General features: G+C 42.7%; 1 protein-coding gene across 4 annotated transcripts in view; it reads left to right on the top strand.

The window, feature by feature from the left end:
• LOC100224009 (IgGFc-binding protein) overlaps window positions 1–24,291 on the top strand; it is a 53,122-nt gene that overhangs the window by 28,260 nt on the left and 571 nt on the right. For all 4 annotated transcript variants that reach the window (XM_072933142.1, XM_072933140.1, XM_072933141.1 and 1 more), the window contains 29 exons: window positions 25–623; window positions 978–1,542; window positions 1,695–1,894; window positions 1,998–2,378; window positions 2,733–3,019; window positions 3,425–3,696; window positions 4,414–4,506; window positions 5,278–5,525; window positions 5,788–5,965; window positions 6,468–6,576; window positions 7,080–7,174; window positions 7,739–7,915; window positions 9,810–10,012; window positions 10,308–10,452; window positions 11,192–11,436; window positions 12,060–12,224; window positions 12,669–12,793; window positions 13,504–13,772; window positions 14,965–15,173; window positions 15,654–15,795; window positions 17,068–17,318; window positions 17,953–18,082; window positions 18,379–18,544; window positions 19,774–19,950; window positions 21,454–21,578; window positions 22,462–22,661; window positions 23,233–23,371; window positions 23,667–23,795; window positions 24,155–24,266. In XM_072933142.1, coding sequence (XP_072789243.1) covers window positions 25–623; window positions 978–1,542; window positions 1,695–1,894; window positions 1,998–2,378; window positions 2,733–3,019; window positions 3,425–3,696; window positions 4,414–4,506; window positions 5,278–5,525; window positions 5,788–5,965; window positions 6,468–6,576; window positions 7,080–7,174; window positions 7,739–7,915; window positions 9,810–10,012; window positions 10,308–10,452; window positions 11,192–11,436; window positions 12,060–12,224; window positions 12,669–12,793; window positions 13,504–13,772; window positions 14,965–15,173; window positions 15,654–15,795; window positions 17,068–17,318; window positions 17,953–18,082; window positions 18,379–18,544; window positions 19,774–19,950; window positions 21,454–21,578; window positions 22,462–22,661; window positions 23,233–23,371; window positions 23,667–23,795; window positions 24,155–24,266 — 6,136 coding nt within the window. The remainder of the gene's footprint in view (window positions 1–24; window positions 624–977; window positions 1,543–1,694; window positions 1,895–1,997; window positions 2,379–2,732; window positions 3,020–3,424; window positions 3,697–4,413; window positions 4,507–5,277; window positions 5,526–5,787; window positions 5,966–6,467; window positions 6,577–7,079; window positions 7,175–7,738; window positions 7,916–9,809; window positions 10,013–10,307; window positions 10,453–11,191; window positions 11,437–12,059; window positions 12,225–12,668; window positions 12,794–13,503; window positions 13,773–14,964; window positions 15,174–15,653; window positions 15,796–17,067; window positions 17,319–17,952; window positions 18,083–18,378; window positions 18,545–19,773; window positions 19,951–21,453; window positions 21,579–22,461; window positions 22,662–23,232; window positions 23,372–23,666; window positions 23,796–24,154; window positions 24,267–24,291) is intronic.

Genomic DNA, 24,291 nt, shown 5'->3' with positions numbered 1-24,291 from the left:
TTGCTGGGTCATCTGTCTTGGCAGCGATCACTTGTCCAGCCAACAGCCACTACGAGCCCTGTGCTGCAGCCTGCCCTGCCACCTGTGTTGACCCAAAAGCTCCCTCCAACTGCAGCCTGCCGTGCGTGGAGGGCTGTGTGTGCGACAGCGGGTTCCTGCTCTACAATGACCGCTGCGTGCCCAGCCAGCAGTGCGGCTGCTGGCACAACGGGCAGCACTACCCCGTGGGCTCAGAGTTCTGGACAGACGACACCTGCTCCTCCAAGTGCACGTGTCCCGCACGGGGAAGCCAAGTGCAGTGCTTCAATGCCTCCTGCCCTGCGGGCCAGTACTGCGGGGTGCAGAACGGGAAACCCGTGTGCCTTGAACACTCCTACGGCATCTGCCACGTGCACGGGGACCCCCACTACAAAACCTTTGACAAGGTGACACACAACTTCATGGGCAACTGCACCTACACCCTGGCCAAAGTGTGCTCCAACACCACCTCCCTGCCCTACTTCAACGTGGAGGCCAAGAACGAGCACCGTGGCAACACCCGAGTGTCCTACGTGCGCGAAGTGGTGGTTGAGGTGTATGGAGAGCGCGTTGTCATCCTTAAGCAGCAGAAGAGCCACGTGCTGGTAGGCAGTGGGGCTGGCTCGAGTGGGGTGTGGCTGCAAGGCAGGGCTGCTTGAGCTGGCAGGGCCTGGCATGTTAAAAGTCCCAGGAATGGGTGGGTTCCCCTGAAGGCAGCAGGTGGCTTTTTTCTCCCTTTTGGGAGGGGCTGGAGGAGGAAGAGTCAAATGGGAAACATGAGCCATGATGATCCCAGTGCAGAACCCAGCACACAGCTCTGCGAACCCCAGGGCTGTTGGGGTGTGAGGACATCCCAGGCAGCTGTTTGCTGTGCCTCGGCTGGCAGCTGCTTTCCCTGGGCAGGAGCAGCCAGGGAGGCTGGGGCAGGCGCGGGGCCCACAGTGGTGTGTGTGCCGTAGGTGAACAACGTGCGCCAGACGTTGCCGGTGAGCGCAGCAGGCGGGGCCATCACGGTGAGCAAGAGTGGTCGCTACATCGTCCTGGAGACAGACTTCAGCCTCAGAGTGTCCTACGACACTGACCACTCGGTGGAGGTGAAGGTGCTCACCACCTACTTCAACCTGACCTGTGGCATGTGTGGCAACTTCAACAACCGCAGAGACGACGAATACATGATGCCCAATGGGCAGCAGGCCGCAGACTCCAATGCGCTGGGGGAGAGCTGGCAGGTCCCAGACAGTGACCCCTCCTGCGGTGTCCCCGGCCCCTCCACACCCTGCAGTGCAGAAGAGGAGAAGCTCTACCGCTCCGACCAGTTCTGTGGCATGCTGACCACCAGGCCGAGCTCTTTTGAGAGCTGCCACGGCGTGATCAACCCCCAGGACTACTTTGACACCTGCTTGTATGACCTGTGTGCCCTGAATGGTGGCCAGGAGTTCCTGTGTGCTGCTCTGGAGGCCTATGCTGACGCGTGCCAGGCAGCGGGGGTGACTCTTCTTCCCTGGAGGAATGCTACCTTCTGCCGTGAGTACCTGCCTTTGCATTGCCCAAAAGGGAAACGGGCCACACCCTGTGCTCTGAACCTCTGGCCAAAGTGTGTCTTAGGTCTTTCCCTTCCCACAAGGCTGTCCATGGCTGGAGTCTTGCTGGTCCTAATTTTCCCCTTCCCATTGCAGCCCTGCAGTGTCCTCCCAACAGCTACTATGACCCCTGTATGACCGGCTGTCCTGCAACCTGTGTTGACCAAGAAGCCCCACAGAACTGCTCCAAGCCTTGTGTGGAGGGCTGTGCATGTAACTCTGGCTTCCTCCTGAGTGGAGACACCTGTGTCCCTGAGGCCAACTGTGGCTGCCTCTTTGAGGGCAACTACTATACTGTGAGTGAAAACCCCGCCCTGGTTTGCAGACCCCTGCCAGGCCCCTCCTCTGCCTGTCCTTTCCTGCTTCATACACTGAGGTTTGGTGTTCCCCTGCCTGCAGGAAGGCGAATCCTCCGTGAATGAGAACTGCACTCGCCAGTGCCGGTGCGAAGCCAAAGGCCAGATGGTTTGCTCTGCCTTGTCCTGTGGCGAGGACGAGGTCTGCAAGATCCAGGACGGCCAGAGGGGCTGTTACCCAGCCAGCACTGCCGTCTGCCACATCTACGGTGACCCACATTACAGCACCTTTGATGGGAAGCTCCACCACTTCCAGGGCTCCTGCAACTACACTGTGGTGATGGGCTGTGACAACTCCTCCCTTGGGTTCAGTGTCACCACCCGCAACAAACATCGTGGCAGCCAGAGCTGGACAGCTCTGGACTCTGTGGCGCTGTCCCTCGAAGGCCTCCACATTGCGCTGCGCAAGCACAAGGCAGTCTACGTAAGCCTCTCAGTTTTGTACCTGGGAACAACAGACACACCTGACACTCTTAAAATACCCCTCTGTCCCCCAGGAGAGCTTGCTATTCCCTGAGCCTGCTGCATGCTCACAGAACAGCATGGCAGAGCTCTGAGTGGGGCCATATATGACTGCTCATGCAGACACGGATTCTTGATTATTTTCCTGAGCTTTCAGTGTCTCATTGGTACAGTTGCTGCTGCCCTCGTTGGCCTGGGCAGGGTTTTCATGCCAGCAGTGCTTCTGGCTCACTGGCACTACCCCAGTGAGCAGCAGTGACCTCCCAGGGGAGGGCACCTCTTAGTGCTTCTGTCTCCATGTGTTCCCCTTCTCCAGATCAACGGTGCCCTGGTCACCCTGCCTGCTTCTCCTGCCCCCGGTGTGACCATTTCCCTGAGCGGCTCCTACGTGCGGGTTTCCACCAAGCTGGGCCTGCAGCTGCAGTTCAATGGGGACCATGAGCTCCTCGTGAAGGTGTCTGAGAAGTACAAGGGCAAACTCTGTGGGCTGTGTGGGACCTACACTGGGAGCCAGCAGGACGACTTCATGCGACCCGACGGGGTGGTTGTACCCGACTTCAACGACTTTGGAAGCAGCTGGATGGTGCCAGATGATGAGTGGCCGTGAGTCCTTCTTCCACAGTGCACATGAAGGACAGAAGGGAGTGTTGGAGAGGGGAGCTATGAGGGACATCAGGAGGGAGCGCTGGTGATGGCAGGCATGGAGCAAGGTAGAAGAGGCAGGTTCCTGGCCCCTGGGAGAGCACGCTGAGTTTGGGCAGGATGCTTTTCCTAAGCTGCTTGGATTGCAACTGCCTCAGTCAGTGGTTTCTGCCCACCTGAAACCAGTCAGGGCAATGGTGCCTGTGGGCCATGTGTTCCACCCTTTCACGTGACAGCCATGGTGCCTGTCTTAGTGAGGGATCTGGACTGCAGAAGCTGAGGTTATGGCTGGGGAGGAGGTCAGGAAATGCAGTGGCTGCTGTAAGCAGGCTGCAGGGAACTCAGGGCTGTTTGTCTGCTTTGTAGGTGTGACCCAGCCATCAGCCCACCTGCATCCTGCTCTCCTGCTGAAGAGGAGGCAGCTAACCAGCAGTGTTCAATCCTCACAAACCTCAGTGGCCCGTTCCAGCCATGCCATGCAGTTCTGCCACCCAAGACATACTTTGAGAGCTGTGTCTATGACCAGTGTGCCACGGGTGGCAGCACGGAGCAGCTCTGCAATGACCTGGGGGCCTATGCTGCAGCCTGTGCTGAGGCAGGCGTTGCTCTGGGAGACTGGAGTGCTGGCACTGTCTGTGGTAAGCCTTCTATTCACCACCTTTGCTTTCCTTGAATCTCAGAGACAAGGACTTGGGCAGTTCTGGGGGCAGTACACGGGGCAGAGATTTTCCCATTTATCACATAACTGGCCACTCTGGCGGGCCAGTCCTTGCATGAAGAGACTCTTCCAGACAGGTGTAATCCCTGTCCTGCACTTCATTTGCAATTGTGTAGAGACGTACTGGGAATTGTGCAACATCCCTATTTAGGAATAAATCTCCATTACCTTCGTTCACTTCTGATTATGTCTCCGTTGGAAAGGGATCCTGTGCAGGTACAAGGCTTGGCTTAGAGAAGGACAGCTTGCGACATGTCACTGACTGAGTTGCAGGCTGTTCCAGAGGCAGGAGCACAGGTTGTCTTTAGTCCCTGATGCACCTTGTGCTCGAGTCTCCTCTCCTCTGGGAGATTGGGGCACTGGCATTGCCTGCAGTCAGTGTTTTAGTTCACATGTTACAGGCCCACGGGCAAGACATTGACCACAGGTGCAAAGTGCCTTATCTGCTGCTGTCACCCAGCTAAGCTGGTGGCAGAGCCATGGAGTGGGACAGCTCTGCCTGAGATGACACTTTTCAATCCCTGTCCTGGCTATTCCTGGTCATGGTGTTGGGTACTTCAGAAGGGGGAGGGAACCAGCTGTCTGCAGCAAAACTCCCCTGTTGGTGCACATCTCCTCTAACTCTCTCTTGTGCTAGGTCCATCGACACCAACACCCACGGTCCCCTTGCCAGGTACCACAACACAGCCTGTAATCACCACCTCACCAACAAGCCCCACTCCGAGCTCAGGTACTGCTGTTTCATCCTTGTCTCCTACTGCTCCTTAAAAATATTCATTTTGTTTCCTGCATGTCCATCACCATGGGGCATGTTTGTCTCTTCCTTCGTTTCATCTATGCTGGTGGAAGAGTTTTTGATGTGTTGTCACTGTTCTGTCTCTGTCCTGGGCATCCTTAGCCTTTCTGATCATGCTTTTTTGGCTGTTTCTGATGAGTGGACGAGTTACCTGGAAGAAAACTCCCCTGTTGGTGCACATCTCTTCTAGTTCTCTCTTGTGCTAGGTCCATCGACACTATGATAGCTATGCCAGGTATCACAATGTAGACTCTGCTCACCGCCTCACCAACCAGATCTTGTGAAAGCAATACTCAATTTAAGTTACAGAAATTACATTAGTACCACACCCCAGACAGCTGATAATGCATCTGTCTATTCTGGCTAATCTGCCCCATAAATTTTATGATTTAATTTTTCCTATTTAGTCAGAAAATGCCTTTCAGATATAGCCACTAAAAAGTCACTGCTCCAGTTTATGTAACCATGTCTTAATAATGCCTTTTACCCAACTTTCTTCATCAACCTCTGGCACAGATTTCTGATACACCAGAGTAGATTCTTTGTGAGTCCAAAGATAGAAGGCTGGGTTGGCCTTTGGAGTCTATTGACTGATGTCATCACTGTTACATCTAATCAACAAATACAACATAAAACAAACAAACTGGGAACCAAGCCGCTGAAAAATCTGGTGAAGACTGAGAGGGACTTTTTCTTTCTTCACAGGTCGTGCTTTCTGCAGTGCCTCTGGGGACCCACATTACAACACTTTTGACCACAAAGTCCATAATTTCATGGGAAATTGCACTTACACCCTGTCCAAAGTGTGCACTGCCTCTGAGAGTCTTCCATACTTTGATGTATCCACAACAAATGAACACAGAGGAGCCAGCACCAAAGTCTCTTATGTGAAGTCAGTGCACGTGGAAGTCTATGACAATCAGATTTCTCTGCTGAAAAACAAGAAAGTTAATGTAAGAAAAATACATACATAAAAAACATATATAAATTTTAACTGACATGCAGATAATTATTATCTCTGTAGAGTGTATAACAAAACTTTATCTTTTTATTCATTATATCTACCTCATTTAAAGAGATCTCCATAAAACTTGCTCAGATGTTCTTTAATCAGTTCCAGTTCCCCTATGCACAAGATCCTATTTTTCAGCAATCTGTATTAGCTGCTGGTAGTTGTAGGAGTCCGTACGCTTACTTTCACAACTTCCTGTACAGGTGAATGGTCACAGAATGAACTTGCCTGTATTTATTGAAAAGAAGATCAGTATTCAAAGCAGTGGTGGATATGTTCTCTTGGAAACTGACTTTGGACTGTGGGTGAGATATGATGGAAATCACTATGCAGAAGTCTCTGTGCCCTCTAATTACAGTGGTCTGCTCTGTGGCCTCTGTGGTAAGTGGTAGCTGGTGGTTAGTTAAAAGTTTTTTTCTTAGCTTGTAGAAATTACAAGAGTAATTTGTCTTGTGGGTTTCTAAATGTTCTTTAGTTTGGATCATCTGGAGTTTTCTAGTTCAATTATCTCTTCATGGGTTTTTTACACTTTCAATTCAAGAAATTTGCTTAAGAATATAATGGTGCAAATAGCACTGCTTAATTTTTAGTCCAATGTTCTATATATAGGATGCAAGAAAATGAGTAGGTTTTTTCTAGAGAAGTTTTTTCTTGGATGTAATCTAGTTACATAGCAACTTACAGACTCCCTGCTTCAAATGTCTGAGCAGCAGCTCTTATCAGTAATCAAAACACAATTCTGCTCTTATTTTGCCCAGTACAGATTGATGTTACATATATATTTTCCTTGTCTTATTTTAATTTATTTTACAACCTGAAACCTAGGTTTTTTTCTACACATTTGAACTTCATGTGTCCCATAAATCTCTTTTTACTCTCACAGGTAATTATAATGGTGATCCGAATGATGACAATATCAAGTCAAATGGTGGCATTGCAAATGATTCCACTGATCTTGGAGAAAGCTGGCTGGTGCCTGAGAATAACACCGTGTATGTAAAATCATTTCATCCTGTGGCATTTGCGGAGCAAACTCCTAAAATCAAATATCCATCTACTCACTGGCTTTTTCCCCAGTACCATTCAACATCTTCCAGCTGCCCATTAGAAGTAGGGAGCTGGACTTTCACATAAACCAGTGAATGATAGGAGGGCTTGTGTTCCTTTAAGTCTCATTTTCCAAAGCAGGAACTATTTGTTGAGTGTGAGGGGGGATGGTACATCAGTTCAGTTCCCTGACTGGAAACCATAACTGTTTGGATTCCATAGCTCTTTTTTTTTCAGCTAAGAATAAGCCTTTGAATCACCCAGAAGGGATCAAAAAGGAGCCCATTCAGTGAGAGGGCTGACATCAGCTTTTCAAAGAAGCTGGATAAAGTCTTGTGACAGAAATAAAATGCACTCTTTTGTGTATGGTTGTCATTTATTAATTTTTCACTGAAAATCTGATAGTAAGAGATGTGAAACACGTGTTTGGTTTGCTTGCTTTCCCCAGATGCTCCAGTGGTGGGAAAGAAGAGCAATGTGATCCTGTGTTGGAGAGTGAAGCAAAGAAAAACACAGCATGTGGCATGATCACAGACCCAACAGGTAGATCTCTGTGAGCCATGTGATGGAGCGTGGTCTAGCTTGTTTTGTCCCTTCTCTATAGTCTCTTTTTCTGAGCTTATACTGGAAGCATAGGAAGCCTCTGGTGTGAATGTCAATGTAAAACTCACAGGTGCCTGGCTAGAATATACCATCTGTTCAGACAATGCCAATGTGTCCATGAATTTTATCTGAGAACCACAGCTGCTCTTTGGATTATAGTGACTTGTACTCTACTTGCTAAAAGTTGTTCAGCTGTATTACAGACAGCTTATCTGAAATTCTGTACATGCTCTTTGCAGTTGTCTAGAATTAGTGGTTTTCCTAGGCAGCAATGCTTAATTTATGTGTTGTGTTGTATCAATTATGCAAAAAGAAGAAAACCTGATCCAGGGAGCCCATTCTCATACTGTGCATTGTGTATCCATTTCAAGTAGAGATTAACTTACTTCACACAGCCTGGAACACTCACAGTGCATTTGCTGTGACAGAAAATACATGGTGGTCAGTCTTAACAGTCCAGTGGGTTGTTTCTATCCTTCTATATGTCTTCCTTGATTTACACAGGAATCTTCAAGGACTGTCACACCAAGGTGCCTCCACAGAATTTCTTTGAAAACTGTGTTTATGACATGTGTTTCACTGGAGGACAGGCAACATCCTTATGCTATGGACTGCAGGCCTATGCTGAGTCATGTGTCAATGCTGGGATATGCATAGAGTGGAGGAATTCAACTCTTTGCCGTGAGTGTTTTGATATAAATATCTATTCTGAATTTTAACTTCATTGTCCTCTATCTTCTCCATGCATGTTATTTCATTTTATGTAATGTTCTGAGTCTAGAACCTACTTCAGATTCAGAACCATTGCAGGATTTGTATAAGCCACTAATTTTGAGAACATTAGGATACATGCAGGTTAAATTCTTAAAGTTTTCTAATATTTATAATTTGCAATTAGTTTCTTGGAAAAGTCTGATTACATTCAACTGTGTCTTTTGTGAGCTTCTACATTGGAGAAATAAGTTCCTTTCCTTCAGTGAAAATCTACTATCCTCGGTGTAAGTGGAGCTGGTAGTCCTCCATAACACATGCTTATCAATGGCTTTTGGTTAAAGAAATGAGAGACCTTGAAAAGCAGCTGTTTCTAGGAAGTGCTCTATTTCTCTCTAAAGCAAAGAAATTGAGTCAGGTCTTGATTAATTCTCTTCAGAATGATCTTATGGCAAATTTAATATAATGAACTCATATTTCTTAGAATAAAGCTTTCCAGGGGAACCACTGGTGCTGATTCTAAGCAACACCGAACAGCTTTCTGCTTGTCAGACATACAATCATAGAATCATAGAAAGGTTTGGGTTGGGAAGGACCTTAAATATCACCTAGTTCCAAGACTCCTGCCAAGGGCGGGGATGCCCTCCATTAAAAGAGCTTTCTCAAAGCCCCGTCCAACCTGGTCTTGAATAATTCCAGGAAGGGGACATCCCCAACTTCTCTGGGCAGCATTTTCTAAAGGACATTCAAGTCCACAAACCACACACCTGGAGAGAAAAAAACAAATCCTCTAAAGGTCAGCCATACTTAAATAAACTGTAATTGTTCTCTATGCTTTTTTGTCTTACAGTGGTTTTTATTATACCAGTTACCACTGGATTACCATCTGCACCTTTTTTATTTTTCTTCTTTTCTTTTTTTGATATGATCAACAATTAGCTCTGAATTTAAACAAAACCATTAAAAAATGGATAGATTCTAGGGGCTGGTCAATTTGGAAAAAGAATTATTGTGATAAAGCACCCAGTAAGTCAGCCCTGAGAGGACAGAGCACAGAGAATTTTTATATAAAAAGAAGATAGAAGAAGAAATTAATGTTTAACCCTCCAAATCAGATTAAAGCTGTGGACATTCAGACTCCATAGTCTGAGCTATGGCCTAGGACCTAAATATCTATGGCTTCATTATGGTAATAGAGAAAACTCACTAACATTAGAAAGATTGACTCTCAAGTGCTCTCTTCATCAGTGATTCAAATAAAAATGCAATTAAAGTCCTGACCAAGGGAAGGAAATCTGGCTAGATGACTGAAGATATCAGCTGTTATTCTCTGACAGGACTAAGAGATCCTGTTGTAGGGACAGAAATAAATGAGAATCATATGTAGTGATTTATAACAGAATCCAGCCAAACCAATGTTTTTCTGTGGTTTTTTAGACAACAGAAATGGACAAATACTTCAGGATTTCTGTAAAATATAATGTTATCCCTTGGGACCATGTTTTGAACAATAGAAGCCAAATTCTACCATGAGCAGGAGGGGTGTGAAAGTATATTGTTCTAAAGGAGTGTCAGTGAAAGACAGAATGTGATTTTTAGTTCTATTTTGGAATATATAGCAGATGCTCAAATAGCAACTGCAGTAATGGGGACATATCAGCTGGTATGACAAAAGATTATTCTATTTCCATAACTGTGTCACTTTATGCCTTTAAATCAGCAGAAAAAGGTTTGTACACAACACTCTTCTGTCAGACTTTCCAACAGCCATTCTGCATATTTTCAGGAGCAAACAGTGAAAGCATCAGGAAGACCTCTATTATGATTTTGCCCTTTCGAGTATTTTTTTTTTCTCTTTATTTAGCAATGTCCTGTCCTGGAGGCAGCATCTACAAGAGCTGTGGTACTAGGTGTCCCTCTACCTGTTTGAACATCTCAGCAGCTGATTCCTGCAGTTCTTTGCCAGTGGAAGGTTGCTTCTGTAAGGAAGGATATGTTTTGAGTGGAGACAAATGTGTGCCAGAAAGCAACTGTGGTTGTGTTGATGAAAAAAAACAGTATCACCAGGTAAGTTACATCAGATATTTAAAAACAAAAAAGGAAAAACCAAAAATGGGAGGTCTCATTCTTTACCACTGTGAGGGAAAAACCATGTTAATAATACTACACAATTTACACCATTAATAATTTCAAAATAGACTTACTTTGCCAGCTTTCTTGGTCCATAAGCTGCATGGCTACAATTGCCCAAATGACTATATATCATGAACATTCAAATACTAATAATTTGATTGTCCTTTATGGTTTTATCTTCCTATTCATCTTATAATATATACTTTGACACGCTTTTTTTCCCATGTAGCTGAATGAAAGCTGGTTCACCCATTACGCCTGCACTGAGCGCTGCACCTGCAAGGCAAATAACATCATTGAGTGCAAATCCTGGGAGTGTGGAGTCCAAGAGGAGTGCAGGGTTCAGGATGGTGTGCTGGGCTGTCATCCCAATGGTGAGTCCTGCCTGAAAACCACTCCAATGTCAATTCCATCATTAGATCCTCTTCTTCTTCTAGCTTTATTATAAATATCTTTTCATATGGGATAGTAAAGAAGTCCCAGCTGACTGCTGCCAGTGCTAATGATGTTCTGTCTTGCAAGCTCAGATGGCCTCTTGTTTTAGTGGATATCAGCAAAAAATGATGCTGCCCAAAAGTTTGCAAGGTTGCTTGGATTCTATTTGTCCTGATAATGAAAATTCAAATCCCACATCACCGGTGCTTCAAGCTTTAAATTTGGTTGTATTTCTGTGAAAATTGTATTTCTGTGGGCCTGTGTAATGACAAGAGAATTATGCATTGATGTATATAGATGCAATTACATTTACTTTATATTTACAGCTATATTTATACAGTTAATTGTGTATTTTAATATAGATAAGTAGAAAAGCTTTGTATTACTCTCACCATACTAAAATCATAGCTACAACAGCATATAGAAGTGAACAGAAGTTCATTTGCTGCCTAGTCATCCTTTTGTATACAATTTGCAAATTAAATTTAGGAGATGCTTTCTGGAAACTTCTTATTTACAAATAAATATCATTGGCATGAACCTGAGATGCATCTCTGAAAGTTTGCCTACATAATAATGATCAGGATGAGGTTACTATACTAATTCAAACTGCCTTGGCCAACTGAGTCCATGGTGAAATCCAGTACAAAATTCTTACATCATTTTTTTCGCCTTCAGGTCAAGCAATATGTCAAGTGGTAGGAGATCCCCATTATTTCACTTTTGATGGAATGAAGTACACTTTTGTGGGAACCTGCACCTACACTTTGGTTGAGGTTGTCAGCACTGCCACCAATGTCATTCCTATAACCATACTTGGCAAGAATGAAGACAGAGGACTAAGAGGGGCCACGTACCTGAAGGAAGTCTACATTGATGTGTATGGTGTACGAATCACCCTTCAGAAAAACCAAGGGATCATGGTAGGTGGTGGTGCTCTTTTTTTCTGGCAAGAAGTATCTTAAAATTAGCTCACTTAGAATAGCTGTAGGAAAAAGGATCTTCACGTTTCCTAAGGAACATACATGAATATGCTTAACACTTGTGGGCACTCCCATTAAGTGCATGTTATGAGGAAATATAATTTCTCTAGTTCCCAAGGCTTCTGGTTTGGATTTCCTGATCTATTGTGCTTATCTTAAAGTTTAAACTCAAGGCCTCCAGAGTGGGGAATTGTTCCCTGAATTAAAATATGACACTCCCCACTTCAACAGTTTTTATCAACCCAGTCACCTATAGAGAGCAAGGCATAATGTATAAGCCTAGAAAAACATGGGGAGCCATGGCAGGGAGTCTCCCCCAAGGGTGAGAAAGAGCTTGCTCTAAACCAGGGATCTTTCCAGCTCCCTGTTAAAGGCACAGCATACGAGTTCTGCTCAGTCCTCCTCAGCTAAAAGGTTGATTCCTGCCACACGTAGTTGGAATATGCAATGGTGGAAATGTAAAGAGCTAAAATTGTCACAGAGAAATCTTCAGCACTGCTAGGAATATAGACTGTGAGCTTTCATGGGAAATGTCCATACTGACAAATGACACATCTCTCCAGATGAACAATGAGAAAGTCTACACTCCAGTGCAGAACCGACTGCACGGCATGTCCATTGGAAATGTTGGCAGATTTATAGTAGTGGAAACTGACTTTGGTGTCATAGTGAAATATGATGGCAATCACCATCTGGAAATCACTCTCCCACGCTCTTATTTCTCGCAGGTAAGATTTAATATACAAACATCTGGAGTTGTTTCAAAACTGCTGGTTTGTGCATTTACTTCTAGTTCTATTTATTCCTGTCCTTTGCTGTGGCATCTTACTTTGTAGATGTATTGTACCAAATGTAATTTTTTTCCTTTCTGTTTCTTTCTATTCACAACAGTTTCTTTGTGTTCCAAGGGGGTAGTGAAAGAAAATTACCTGTCTAGAGGAATACTTCCAACTTAGAGAAATAAACAGCTTGAAGCCCTAGGGAATCACAGATTTACTGTAATTTCTGTTTTGTTTCTCCATGGGTGGAGTCAGAATGTCTAAAATGTCTGGTACAGGATTGGTTGGTGGTGGTGATTTACTCACATTATTTCACAGGCAATGCATAAGAAGTTATTGGGGAAGTTGATGCAAAGAGGTCATGCTTGGAATATGATTCTTTTCCATCTGCAGGTGCATGGCATGTGTGGCAATTTCAATGGTAATCGTGAAGATGATCTGTCCTTGACCAATGGTACAGTTGTCACTGCCCCACAGTTTGGAAATAGCTGGGAAGTGGAGATAGACAGTGATAAGGGGTAAATATTAAATAATTTTCATACCTTCCACCTTGCTTCAGGACCCCAGTGAATGGTTTTCAATTGTTTTTAATGTCTGCTACTTTGTAACCACTTTGTATACCAGATTGAATTTGTAGTTCAAAAAACGGCCATCTCCACAGGAAACCACTGCACAGGCCAGAGGAAAATCACAGCAGTTCTATCAATCTACACACTTGGATAATGAGTCTTTTGGGGTAGTGGACTCTTTATTTCACACTGGTAACACCCAGAGCAAGATGATGGTGATGGAAAATGGTGAGGGCCAGCTGCTCTCTGGCTGACAGGGAGCCATATGTGACATACATGTGTGACAACACAGCTGAAAAAACTGTGGGTTCACCAGTGAGCCAGGGTCCATCCCACTCCACCTGAGCAAGGCAAGCAGGGAAGCCCCACAGATGGAAGTTAAAGTCAGCCTGGCTCAGTTCAGGTCACCACACAGAAATTTGCAGTGAGACAGATCCAAGGTCAAGCTGTGAAGTCAATCCTCTAGTCAGGGTCAAGTTCAATGGAAGTAACAGGTGTCAGACACAGCATGGTGGTTGTCAGGCAGGTCTACTTCTGCTCAGTCTCTCATCCACTGACAGAAGGAAGTCATAGTCTCCAGCCTCTTCTACTTTTCAGCGGAAAGAAATTTTTGTGTTTCACTCTGTCTTATAGCAGCCTGTGTCTGTGCTTTCTTGCAGTTGTTTGCCAGACTTAAGAGAAGATAATGATCCTCCTTGTACTGCTGAGAATAAACAAATCATTGAAAGACAGTGCAATGTTCTAAAATCAGACAAATTCAAAGTGTGCCATAGTCTAGTCAACCCTGATGACTTCATAGAGATCTGCATCTATGATATGTGCCAGTATGATGGTATGAAGTCGGCTCTCTGCGACATAGTTCAAGTCTATGTGGACACCTGCAAGAATCATGGAATCACCATTAAATGGAGGAATAGCACATTCTGTCGTAAGTTCACAAGCAAGTGAAAAAATGAAAACTAAATGACTGATAGCATGAAAAAAATTAGCACCATTAATTGAACAAGTAAAATAAAATGAAATCTAAATTATCACAAAATGCATTTCTACTATCACGGTTCCATTGCTCCACTGAACCGTGTTCAGGTTCAGATAAATCCAGAGATAACTCAGAACTAGACAAGTTATGGATATTAACGTGGAGTTAAAATGGCATTGGTAGCCAGATGAGATATTGTAGTGAGCTTAAAATGCAGAAATAATATAACCAGAAGACTAGAAGAGGGATACTGTGTTAGGACACAGGACTCAGTGCCACTTACTGTGATTTGAACAAAATCTGTAATTTGCCAAATTATTTATTATGGACCCTGTTCTCAGATTAATTTTCAGGGTATATGCTTTACTCCACCCATTCAATAAAGCTACAAACACAAGATATAAAAACTAGTAAAGATAATGTAGAGGGGTTTTATCTGTGAGACCTTTTTAACAATTTAGTATTATATTGTGGGATTATCAAATAATGTTGTGGAGGAAAAAACAGCTAGTTAAAAAACAAGTCAGATTAATGTTTAATAGATCCATCAGAAATTCCTAGTTACCTCCTTGCCATTAGTGTAGGAAAATACTGGACTAACAAACCTTTTCTCATGTTACACTTATTCTTGTCTAGGGCATGTCTTACATTATTACATTTATGCATGTCTAGTCATTGGCAGAAATAGGATTTAAAGCTAGATGAACCTGCAGTCTGACAATGCATGTATGCTGCTCTTGCATGTCTGCAGTTAAGCCAAATTTACATCTGGTTTGTGTCAATGGAAGGTTGAAGATTTTAAGGAATTTGCCTTTAAGAGTCTCATTTCTCACCGTGCCCAAAGAGGCATTTGCAGCTGAACTGGAATACTGAATCTGGTTAATCTAGTCCCAAGTGGTTCAGTCATACCTGTAATAAAACTGAATATGCAGTTCCAGAGAGCATTCTTTGTTCTGTTTTCTGTTGTTTTGCTGCTGGTTTTTTTAAAATAAAATATAAAAATAAAAACCAGATGATGGTCAAAATTAGCTATTAAAAGACAGTTCTGTACTACCATTCCACAGGCCAAGATGTAGCTTTCAGTATTTGCAGTGCACTTTGTAAATGTATTTAATAACGCTGGCTCTGTTCTCCCGCACAGCACTGCCCTGCCCACCCCGGAGCCACTACAAAGACTGTGTCTCTGCCTGCCCATCCACATGCAGTGACATTTTTGCCTCTTCCCTTTGTGAGAAGACAGATGAGTGCACAGAGGGCTGTGAATGTGATGATAATTATGTGCTCAGCAATGGCAACTGTGTGCCTCTCAGCAGTTGTGGCTGCAGGGATGATGACAACAATTACTACAGTGTAAGTAGTTTAAGGAGTAAATCTCTGGCTTCAAAACTTGTAGAAAATTGGTCTCCTGCCCATCTTCATATGAAAGAGAGAGAGAGATCAAAGACTTCAGGATCTACCTCTTAAATACCTTTCATCTGATTAGCAAAAGCTGCTGCCTTGGGTATTAGGAGATACAGAAGCTTGTTTGGTACTTTGCACCTGAGATCAAAACTGAGACCTATTGTAAAACAGTTAATTGATCAGAATTATTCAGGTAATCTGTCCTAGTCCAGTTTTGTGTTCAAATTCTTATGCTGAAGACAGTAAATTAATGGACTGAGATCCCCTGTCACAGGCTCTTGGTGAGACTACACTTAATCAAGGAGTTGTGGAATTGCCAACTGGACAAGGTTGCGCCTAGCTAGTGTCCACACCCGTGGCTTTTGAACTTTCATTGCACTGCACAGTTGAGCACCTTGATAACATATTATTAACACAACTTGTGTCCAGGCTGGAGAGACATGGATAACTCCACACTGCACCAAAAGATGCCAGTGCCAGAAGAATGGTGTCATCAGTTGCAAGAGCTACAGCTGTGATTCTAGAGAAACCTGCGTGAACAAAGATGGAAAACACAAGTGCAATCCAACAGGTATGCGCAAGGAGGTCTTCACTTGGGTTCACTTGAGAGCTGCAGAAGGAAGGAGGATATGTGTGCACATACTTTGTTTCATGGCAATTCCATTCACTGGGAAATAAGGAAACTCTGACTTTTTTGTTGACAACATGTTATTGAATACAAATGGACTCCATTCTCATAACAGAAGGTTCCTATTCCATGCAGAGAATCTCAAGAGGGAAATGGATACCTGGATATAATTTACCTATATCTATAAATCTGACAGTTCAGTCTGACCAGTTTGACTAAAATTTCTTTTTAAAAAATTCCACTGCATCTACTGAACCTAAAATTCAGTTTGTGAATCCCATCACAATGATCCTGTTTTTGCCACTGCATGTTGATTTGAGAACAGAAAAAAGAAATCAAATCAAAAACCAATACGCAAAACTAGAACAGAGCAGATATGGACAGATATATGATAGGCCAGTCAGAGGACTTTGGTGCTTTTCATTCAACATTTGTGTTGGTTAGGCAAAATTAATCCCATATTTTCTAGGTAGGTTGGGTTGATTAGGAGAGAGCTTGTTGCATAGTGTCCCTACACTTTAGTTTTGAAGAATAGCATGGCATCAGTCCCACTGTAGTGAGAATCAATACAAAAGCATAAGGCAAATTCAGTGTCCCCCTGATATATTTTGGAAAAATGTCTGAACAGAGGCACCCCAGCAGTTTTAAGGATATGTAATGTAATAGGCCTTCCTATGCCTTGCTCCTGTCATAACAGTTTACTCTGTGCTCAGTTGTCAAGGAGAATACATAGATGATAGTCACTGTATCTGATTGTTAGGTCTGGTAAACCAAACAATCAGTTTAGTAACCCCAGCAGAAATCAGTGACAGCACTAAGTCAGCCAAATTTAAACACTGCTTTTCAATTTTGTAACACATGGCAGAGGTTATGAAAACAACATCTCTTATTAGGCCAGTTCAAGCTGTGCTTGTGTCAGAGTCATTCCTCTGCAGAGGGCCAATGTGCACAACTTAGTCTCAATAAATTCTATAAACCCTAATGTTCTGCTTTAGCTCAGTTGGCTCACAGTGGTCCTCAGGAGAGGAATGAGTTTCTCTGTCCATCTCTCCATTTGAGTATCTATTCACTAGAGTGAAGCCTGAGCACCCATTTTTACTTTCAGACCTGCATGCTAGCAGCAATCATTTTTGTCTAACAGTTTGGACCAGTCCAGGCATGGTATCTGGCAGATGCATATTTAGACTGGAGAGTAATGAAGCTCTTCCCCTGCAGGTTTTGGGAAATGTCAGATCATGGGCGACCCACACTACATCACCTTTGACGGGCTGGTGCACCACTTCCAAGGGAAATACACATATATTCTGGCTCAGAGCATCCCTGACCTACCTGACACTCTGACACAGTTCAGCATTGAAGGCATGAACTATCCATTACGTGGAATTCAACGCATTACTTACCTGAAAGAGATGCTCATCAATGTTTACAACCACACAGTGCGATTCAGGCAGAACAAGCAGGTTCTGGTAAGTCCCTTCCACACACACTGCAGAGCACAAGGAAGGTGCTTACTCCCTTGGAAGTGTTTACTCCCTTGGAGAGAAGCACTTTTGAATAATGGACTTTTTTTTTTTTTTTTTAATTAAAGTATTAAAGTGAACTGTATTATTACCACAATGCTGTGAGGTAACCACAAATGAGATTTGCATTTGTGTGGAGTCTTTTTTCTCCATAGCTATGAAAGAAACAATTCTACATCAAACAAAAAAATCAATAGATATAATTTTAGCAATGAAATCCCAAATATCCCAAGGCTTACAATAAAGCGACACCAATTTTTATCAGTGGTAAGGAAAGATTTGTTTTATGTTAGGATAATTTAATTTTGTTCCTCTTTATTGGTGTGTAAGAGCATACATAGCTGTTATATTGCATTTTTAGCTCAATAATAGAAATTTCTTTGGATGACATGAAAGTACTGTGTTCAGATCACTTTCTTCAATACATGATTTTGTTAACTTAAAAAAAATAAATGCTGTTGAATTATCTGATATATTTATCATTAAACCAGAGAAGTATTGGATTGTAGCATTGACCTGTACAGAAACCAGTTTTTAATTTAGCCAATATATAAGGAATTTTTTTTTCATTCCTTGTTAGTTGGATGGTGTGAGAGTGAGGCTCCCCATTCGACCTCATGAAGGTATTCATATATATCAGAGGACAACAAGAATTTACCTGGAGACAGATTTTGGCTTATATCTGAGCTTTGATGGCAATCAAAATGCAGGTAAGTGATGCTATAAAACTTTGCAGAAATATTTTTGCACAGCCCCCAAAAATGTTCTCATTCCAGAGAAGGTCTAAACCCAAAGCAAAATTTGAAATCTTCACCCTTTGTGAAGGGTCCTTTGTGATATAAAATATCAGAAAATAAGCAGAAAATACCAGAAACAAGTGTTTCCCAGGAACCAGAAAAAAACATAAAACTGACATGTGGCACTTGACATTGATTTCTACCTGTTCCATACACTCAGTGGCAACAATTTCTTTGTAACAGCTTCTTTTCCTTCTGATTTTGCCTAGACATAAAGCTGGCTACCACCTACAGAAGCAGAGTGGAAGGCTTGTGTGGTGACTTTGATGGGAGATACAGAAATGACTTCAAAAATCCAGACGGTGTTTGGGTCAGGAATGTGAATATATTTGGTGAAAGCTGGAAAGTTCCTCTGAAAAGAAGTTCTCGTCTCAGGTACTTGATTTTCTATTTAATATCCACAGCAAGCACTGCCACTAGAAGTGAGTGAATTAAGTAATAGGAATTTACCTCTAGGAATAACTACACTGCCTCATTTCTTTTATCTTTCTTCTTCCCTCTGTTTGTGTGTATGGATTTTTCCTGCTCATCACTAAAGGGAACTCTCAGTGCCTTTCTATCTGGCCAAAAAAGGCCTGAACTGTCAGTGCCATGACTCCAGTTCAGTATCCCTCTTTGGAGTCACAGTCATTACAACTGCTAGGGCACAGGGGTGCATAACGTCTTTGCCAAGCTCATTGTTCAAAGATAAATACATGCGCTAGATGGGTCTGAGTGAGTGCAAATCCTGATTCAGTGTCAGTCTTTCCTCTGGAACATGAAGGTAGCTTTGAAATCCATCAGCATAAATTCACAGTTCCTCCCATAAAAGGTTCTTGAAGAGTCTCATTTTTTTGCTTTCATGGCTATCTATTTTGATTTCTGATGGTACACAAAAAGTAAAAATGTTCTTTTCACTGTACATGACCATAATATTTGTGGTCAGGAAAATTCTGTGCTAGTTAGTCCATACACAACATTGAAAAAGATTTTTCTTGTTTCTTTGAGTTTTCCTTCCTTCCTTCCTTCCTGCCTTCCTGTTGCTTTGAAAGCCCTTGGGAAATTGCTTAGCCACTAACACATTGCTTTTTCAGAAAGTAAACGGAACTGTATTAGCTGTCTGGATATATTTTGGCTGCAAAAATTTGTCTGCCAGAATAGCAGAAAGCCATATACAGGGCAGTGTTGAGAATAAAGGGGCTCTGGAGTCTGTGTCCATAGGAATATTCTGGCATTTCAGGCATGCAGCAAGTTGTTCAGTGAAAGTGAACATATATCCAAGAAACAGGGCTTTATTCTAGCTGCATCCTTCATTCAACTTTTATTGAATAGATTGGATGGAGGAGGCAATGGATAAGACATGTATCTTGCAGAATTTCCAAAGAGAAAACTACAGATATCCCATTTACTTTAAATATCCATGAACCTCTGAGATGGTAGGAAGTGTTCCAGTATATCTTTGATTTGCTGAATCTCCTTCCCATTCAGGATAAAACATGAAAGATAAATAAGCTTACATTTACACCACAAGGCAGAAGTATTCTTGCAGTGTTGCTCAGAGCATAGTACCATGAATGCTGGATGTACACAGAACACTGATGATTTCATAATGACTTCATTTACAGACGAGATGTCAGCTCAGAAAATGACTCTGAGGAGGAGCCAGATCCAGGGCTTTTCCAAGGCTGCAACGAAAATCAACTGGAGCAGCAAAATACAACTTCAAGGTGTCAAATCCTGACTGACTTGAATGGTCCTTTTGCCAAGTGTCATTCTGCAGTCAAACCAGATTTCTATTTCACGTAAGTGTCTACTGCAGACAGTTGTTCTCCCCATTTGCAAATTCATTTTGGCAAGAACTATCTTCAGTCATCTGGAGTCTCCAGGCTATTAATAGGAGCTGAGGATATTAAGTGTCTTTGTAGAAGTGGACCCAGTGATTCCATTATTGATATATTTATATACCCTTATTTATTTTTAAATAGTTGTGATTATCTTTCTTTCATCTATTCAGCGTTTCACTTCTCTGCTAGTTCTACAAAGCAGCTTTCCTGTTTTCCCACACAAATAAAGCAGCAGAGTTAAGCATTATCCCTGTAGCCTGGAATTTCCAATGTGCATACAGTTCTCATCCACATTCAGTGAGACTTTAGAACCTGGGTCTATTGGGTAGAAGTTCTAGCTTCATAAAATTTGTATCCTGCCATATACAAAGGCTGAAGCTCTCAGTGACACTTCTTGAATTTTTCATGGAGAAGTACAAAAACCAGATTAGTGAAGATTAATTAAACTGTTATCTGCGAGAAAGTTCCCTCTTCTGTGTGTCAAGGTTGCTCTGCCTCCTACATATACAATTCCAACATACCTAATTCTGAGCTATATTCATCCCCACGTTCATCTTTCATGCTTCATCCATCATCAAATTTGCCAAGTAGCTTCCAGTTTTCTTTAGTTACAAGTTGTGCCTAATATTTAAAGACAGGTAATGCCAACCCCAAATTCCCCCTTATCTGGGAGAAGAATGTTACAGTACTTTAAGCCAAATAAAGTGGACCAGTATCCTGATTCTTAACGTGAGCCTATTTTTCTCCTCACTCTAGAATTTCGTTGGGCAGCCTGCTCTATCTGCTTAGTGGTTGCCCTGATTTTTCTGAGGTGCTGCATGTTTGCAGATTCCATTCATCTTAGATCTCAGTGCCTCTGAAAATCAGGCCATGAATACTCAAATGATGAGCAAAACTGAGAAGGTAGCACTGGCAGACAAACACTGGATAAAACAGAATTCTGTGTCAACATTCAAGGCAGATGGACATGGGGAGCGTACCCATGTATTGAAAGAGGCATGTAAATCAAGCTGTAAGACTTAGCAGGACTAAAAAGTGCTACATAAGCAAGATGTATCCTGAAACAGAAGCAGAGGGCAAAGAAGTTACTGTGTTAAGCCAAGTAACTGTTTATTGCTTGGTCCAAAGAAGATTTAGATTGTATATGGGGAAAACTTTCAATTTAGGGCCATAGTTTAGTGGTGGACCTGGTAGAGTTAGGTTAAACCTTAGGCTTGATGATCTTGGAGGCCTTTTCCAGCTTTAATGATCCTATATGGACACCTCACACAGCAGCAGCAGCTGCACAACAAATGACCTGATCTTCCCAATCGCATGCTTGGGGTGTCTTGTACTCCTGTTTCCCGACAGCCAGATAGTTTTGCTGGAAAACAAAACTAACTCAGAGTCAGTCAGAAAAGCAGATGAAAACAACCAATAACAAATGTACTGGGAATTAATGTGTTCTCATGTTGCACATAGGAGCTGCCTGTTTGATATGTGTGTGGAAGGAGATGAGATCTTGTGCCGCAGCCTGGAGGAATATGTGCTGGATTGTCAGCAGCTAGGAGTCAGCATGGATGGCTGGAGGCAACAGACAGACTGTGGTAAGCACAGGAAGAAACAGGAAGTAGGGACTCTACCTACAGGACTCTTAAAATCTGAAGTTTAAGCCTTTTCCTATATCAAATCTTCTCAGGGAATAAAAACATGTTGATTCACAGTTCACTCACTCTTCACAGTTAAGCACACTTGTTTTTCTGGCCTCACTTCTGTGTCCTATGCTGACTTTTGCATTTAAACCCCAGCTTTGAGAGATACTTAGGAAATCAGAGCTGTCAACTCCATGTCATCAGAAGTATTATGAGTGAAACAATGTCCCCATTCCCAATGGGACAAAAAGTTTAAATTTTGGAGATCTTTACAAGCTACAAATCTGAAGGCAAAACATTTCATTTCAAATGCTCTTTAAATCTCCAAAATATTCTAATTATCTTTTTTGCCTGTGAAATTTCAAGATAAAAAAAATTCAACTGAAAAGTCGAAACTTTTCAGACTAAAAGAAATGCTGAAGACTAATAATCATCTCAAACATTTTTCCTCTTTTTTTTTTTTTTTTTAAGTTTGAAGATTCATCAAACCATGTTTTCCCTGTGTCTGCTATTGTTAGATGGCTTTGTATTTTTGGTGAAACACAGTTCCCAAAGTTGTGGAACAGCCCTGTCACTTGAAGGGATGGCAACCCTGAACATGTGAGAAGTTGTTTTGAGATCAATGTATACCAGGAACAAGAGCACAGTATACAAATAGCTCTGATGATGCATTTCCTGACTTTGGAGTGCTTTACTTACAACTTCAGAACTATTATACATGTATGCACATCTGTGTATGCATTTATTATATTGCCTCCTACACAATGGATCAGAAAGGGAATTCTGTAAGGAAGTAACACACAGCAGCCTAGTATAACTGTACTCCTTATTTTTGCAGGTATGTCATGTCCTGCCAACAGCAAGTACAGCTCTTGCATGTCTGCATGCCCAGCATCCTGCAACGACCTGACCAGCCCTTCTGAGTGTGAATCACCCTGTGTTGAAGGCTGTGAATGTCTCCCTGGTTATGTTCTTAGTGGCTTTGACTGTGTGCCTTACAAACAGTGTGGCTGCACATACCTTAACAAATACTATGAGGTATGGTCTCTCTGTGGGTCAGACAGCTCCCACAGCACTAAACAATATTTTCTCTTGTTAGGTATTTTGACAATCTCCTCATAATTCGCAGCATGTAATTTTGCAGTAGAAACATTACAAAAAAAAGAGCAATTGTTTAATAAAATTCTGGTTTCTGGAGAAAGGGAAGAGAGGTCAAGATCTCTTGGTCTCCCTCTGAAACTCTGAAATGACAGATAGCATTTCCACATTGCCTTGGAGGTATTATGTGATTCATCTGCCACTCCTCCCAAGGAATAGTTGCCCAGTTTTGGTTGCACATGTACCCTGCCTGGGGCTAGGATCTCATGCCCCAAACTCTTATTTTGCTTTCTTTTTTGGGCCATCCTCGATTTTTGAAAAGCTGCATTAATAAGCCATTTCCTTTGGTTTTTACAAACTACTTAAAAAAAAAAAACAAAACAATCTGCCCTACTGCCATTCATCAGGAAAGCATTGGAGAGACAATAATGAGGGTTTCAGTGCTACATTCATGGTTTTTTCTGGCTGATTTTAATTGATCTTTTTTAACATCTAACTCCTGTTCTTCCAGATTGGAGAAATATTCACCACTGACGACTGCTCTCAGAAATGCCAGTGCACAGAAAGCTCCACTGTTTTCTGCCTTGATGAAGTGTGTGGGTCTGGTGAAATCTGTGGCATTTCAAACTACAGTCGTGGATGCTACAGGAGTGAGTCAACCACTATCAAATTGTCTTTGATGCTATGAAGTCTTGACTAACTTTAAAGGGCATTATTGGGTTAGGGATTGTTGCAAGAGTGTACAGAAGAAAACCATGCAAGGGATCTTGTTCTGATGTCTCACTGGAGAAACAGTGTTTCTTTCCCTTATTTGTGTTGTCAGATATAAGAAACATGCTAAAATACAGGGGATGTGCAGCATTAGGAGTCGGCGTAATCTAAGCAAGCACAGTTCTATTCAGGGGTGAATTATATGAGAGTCAAGTGTTTCTCCTTTTTTCCCAGGTGGCCCATGTATGCCAAATCCTTGTAAGAATGATGGCATTTGCTCTGAAACTTCCAATAGCACCTCCCTCCACTTCTGTGAATGTTCAGAACTCTACACAGGACAAAACTGTGAGGCTGAAAAAATAGGTAATAAAAGTATTTCCCTGTCTGCATTAACACATCACATCATTTTCAAAAACACATCATTTTCAAGAATGTTGTTATGGAGAAGACTGGTCTTGCTCTTAATTTTCATCATGTAGGTTAGCAACCCAGTGGGTGAGAGCCAGTGCTCATCCAAGCAGAGAGAAGGGTCAGAAGTCCTGGAGAGGTACCAGAAAGCAGCATAGCAGAGCTTGGTACAGCACACAGGACCTGGTCTGGCACCACTCCAGAAAACTACAGAGAACACAGAAAAACCAAACAGACAGACAAGGGTGGAGAAAAACCATTTCTGTTCACAGCATGGTTAGCTTTCAGTGACAGGGCTCTTGTGTTTTCTTCAGCTGAAGACCCTGACACAGAGGATTCGGACCACACAGTTGCCATTGTCGTCGGAGTTGTGGCAGGTGTAGCTGTTATTGTCATTCTCATCTCCTCTACAGTGTACCTGTTCAGGTAAGGCTTTTCCCAGCTTTGCTAC

This window comes from Taeniopygia guttata, chromosome 9 (genome assembly GCF_048771995.1).
Source record: "Taeniopygia guttata chromosome 9, bTaeGut7.mat, whole genome shotgun sequence".
Classification (NCBI taxonomy): Eukaryota; Metazoa; Chordata; class Aves; order Passeriformes; family Estrildidae; genus Taeniopygia; species Taeniopygia guttata.
Note: the sequence above shows the minus strand (reverse complement) of the source record. Positions and strands in the feature narration are given on the sequence as shown.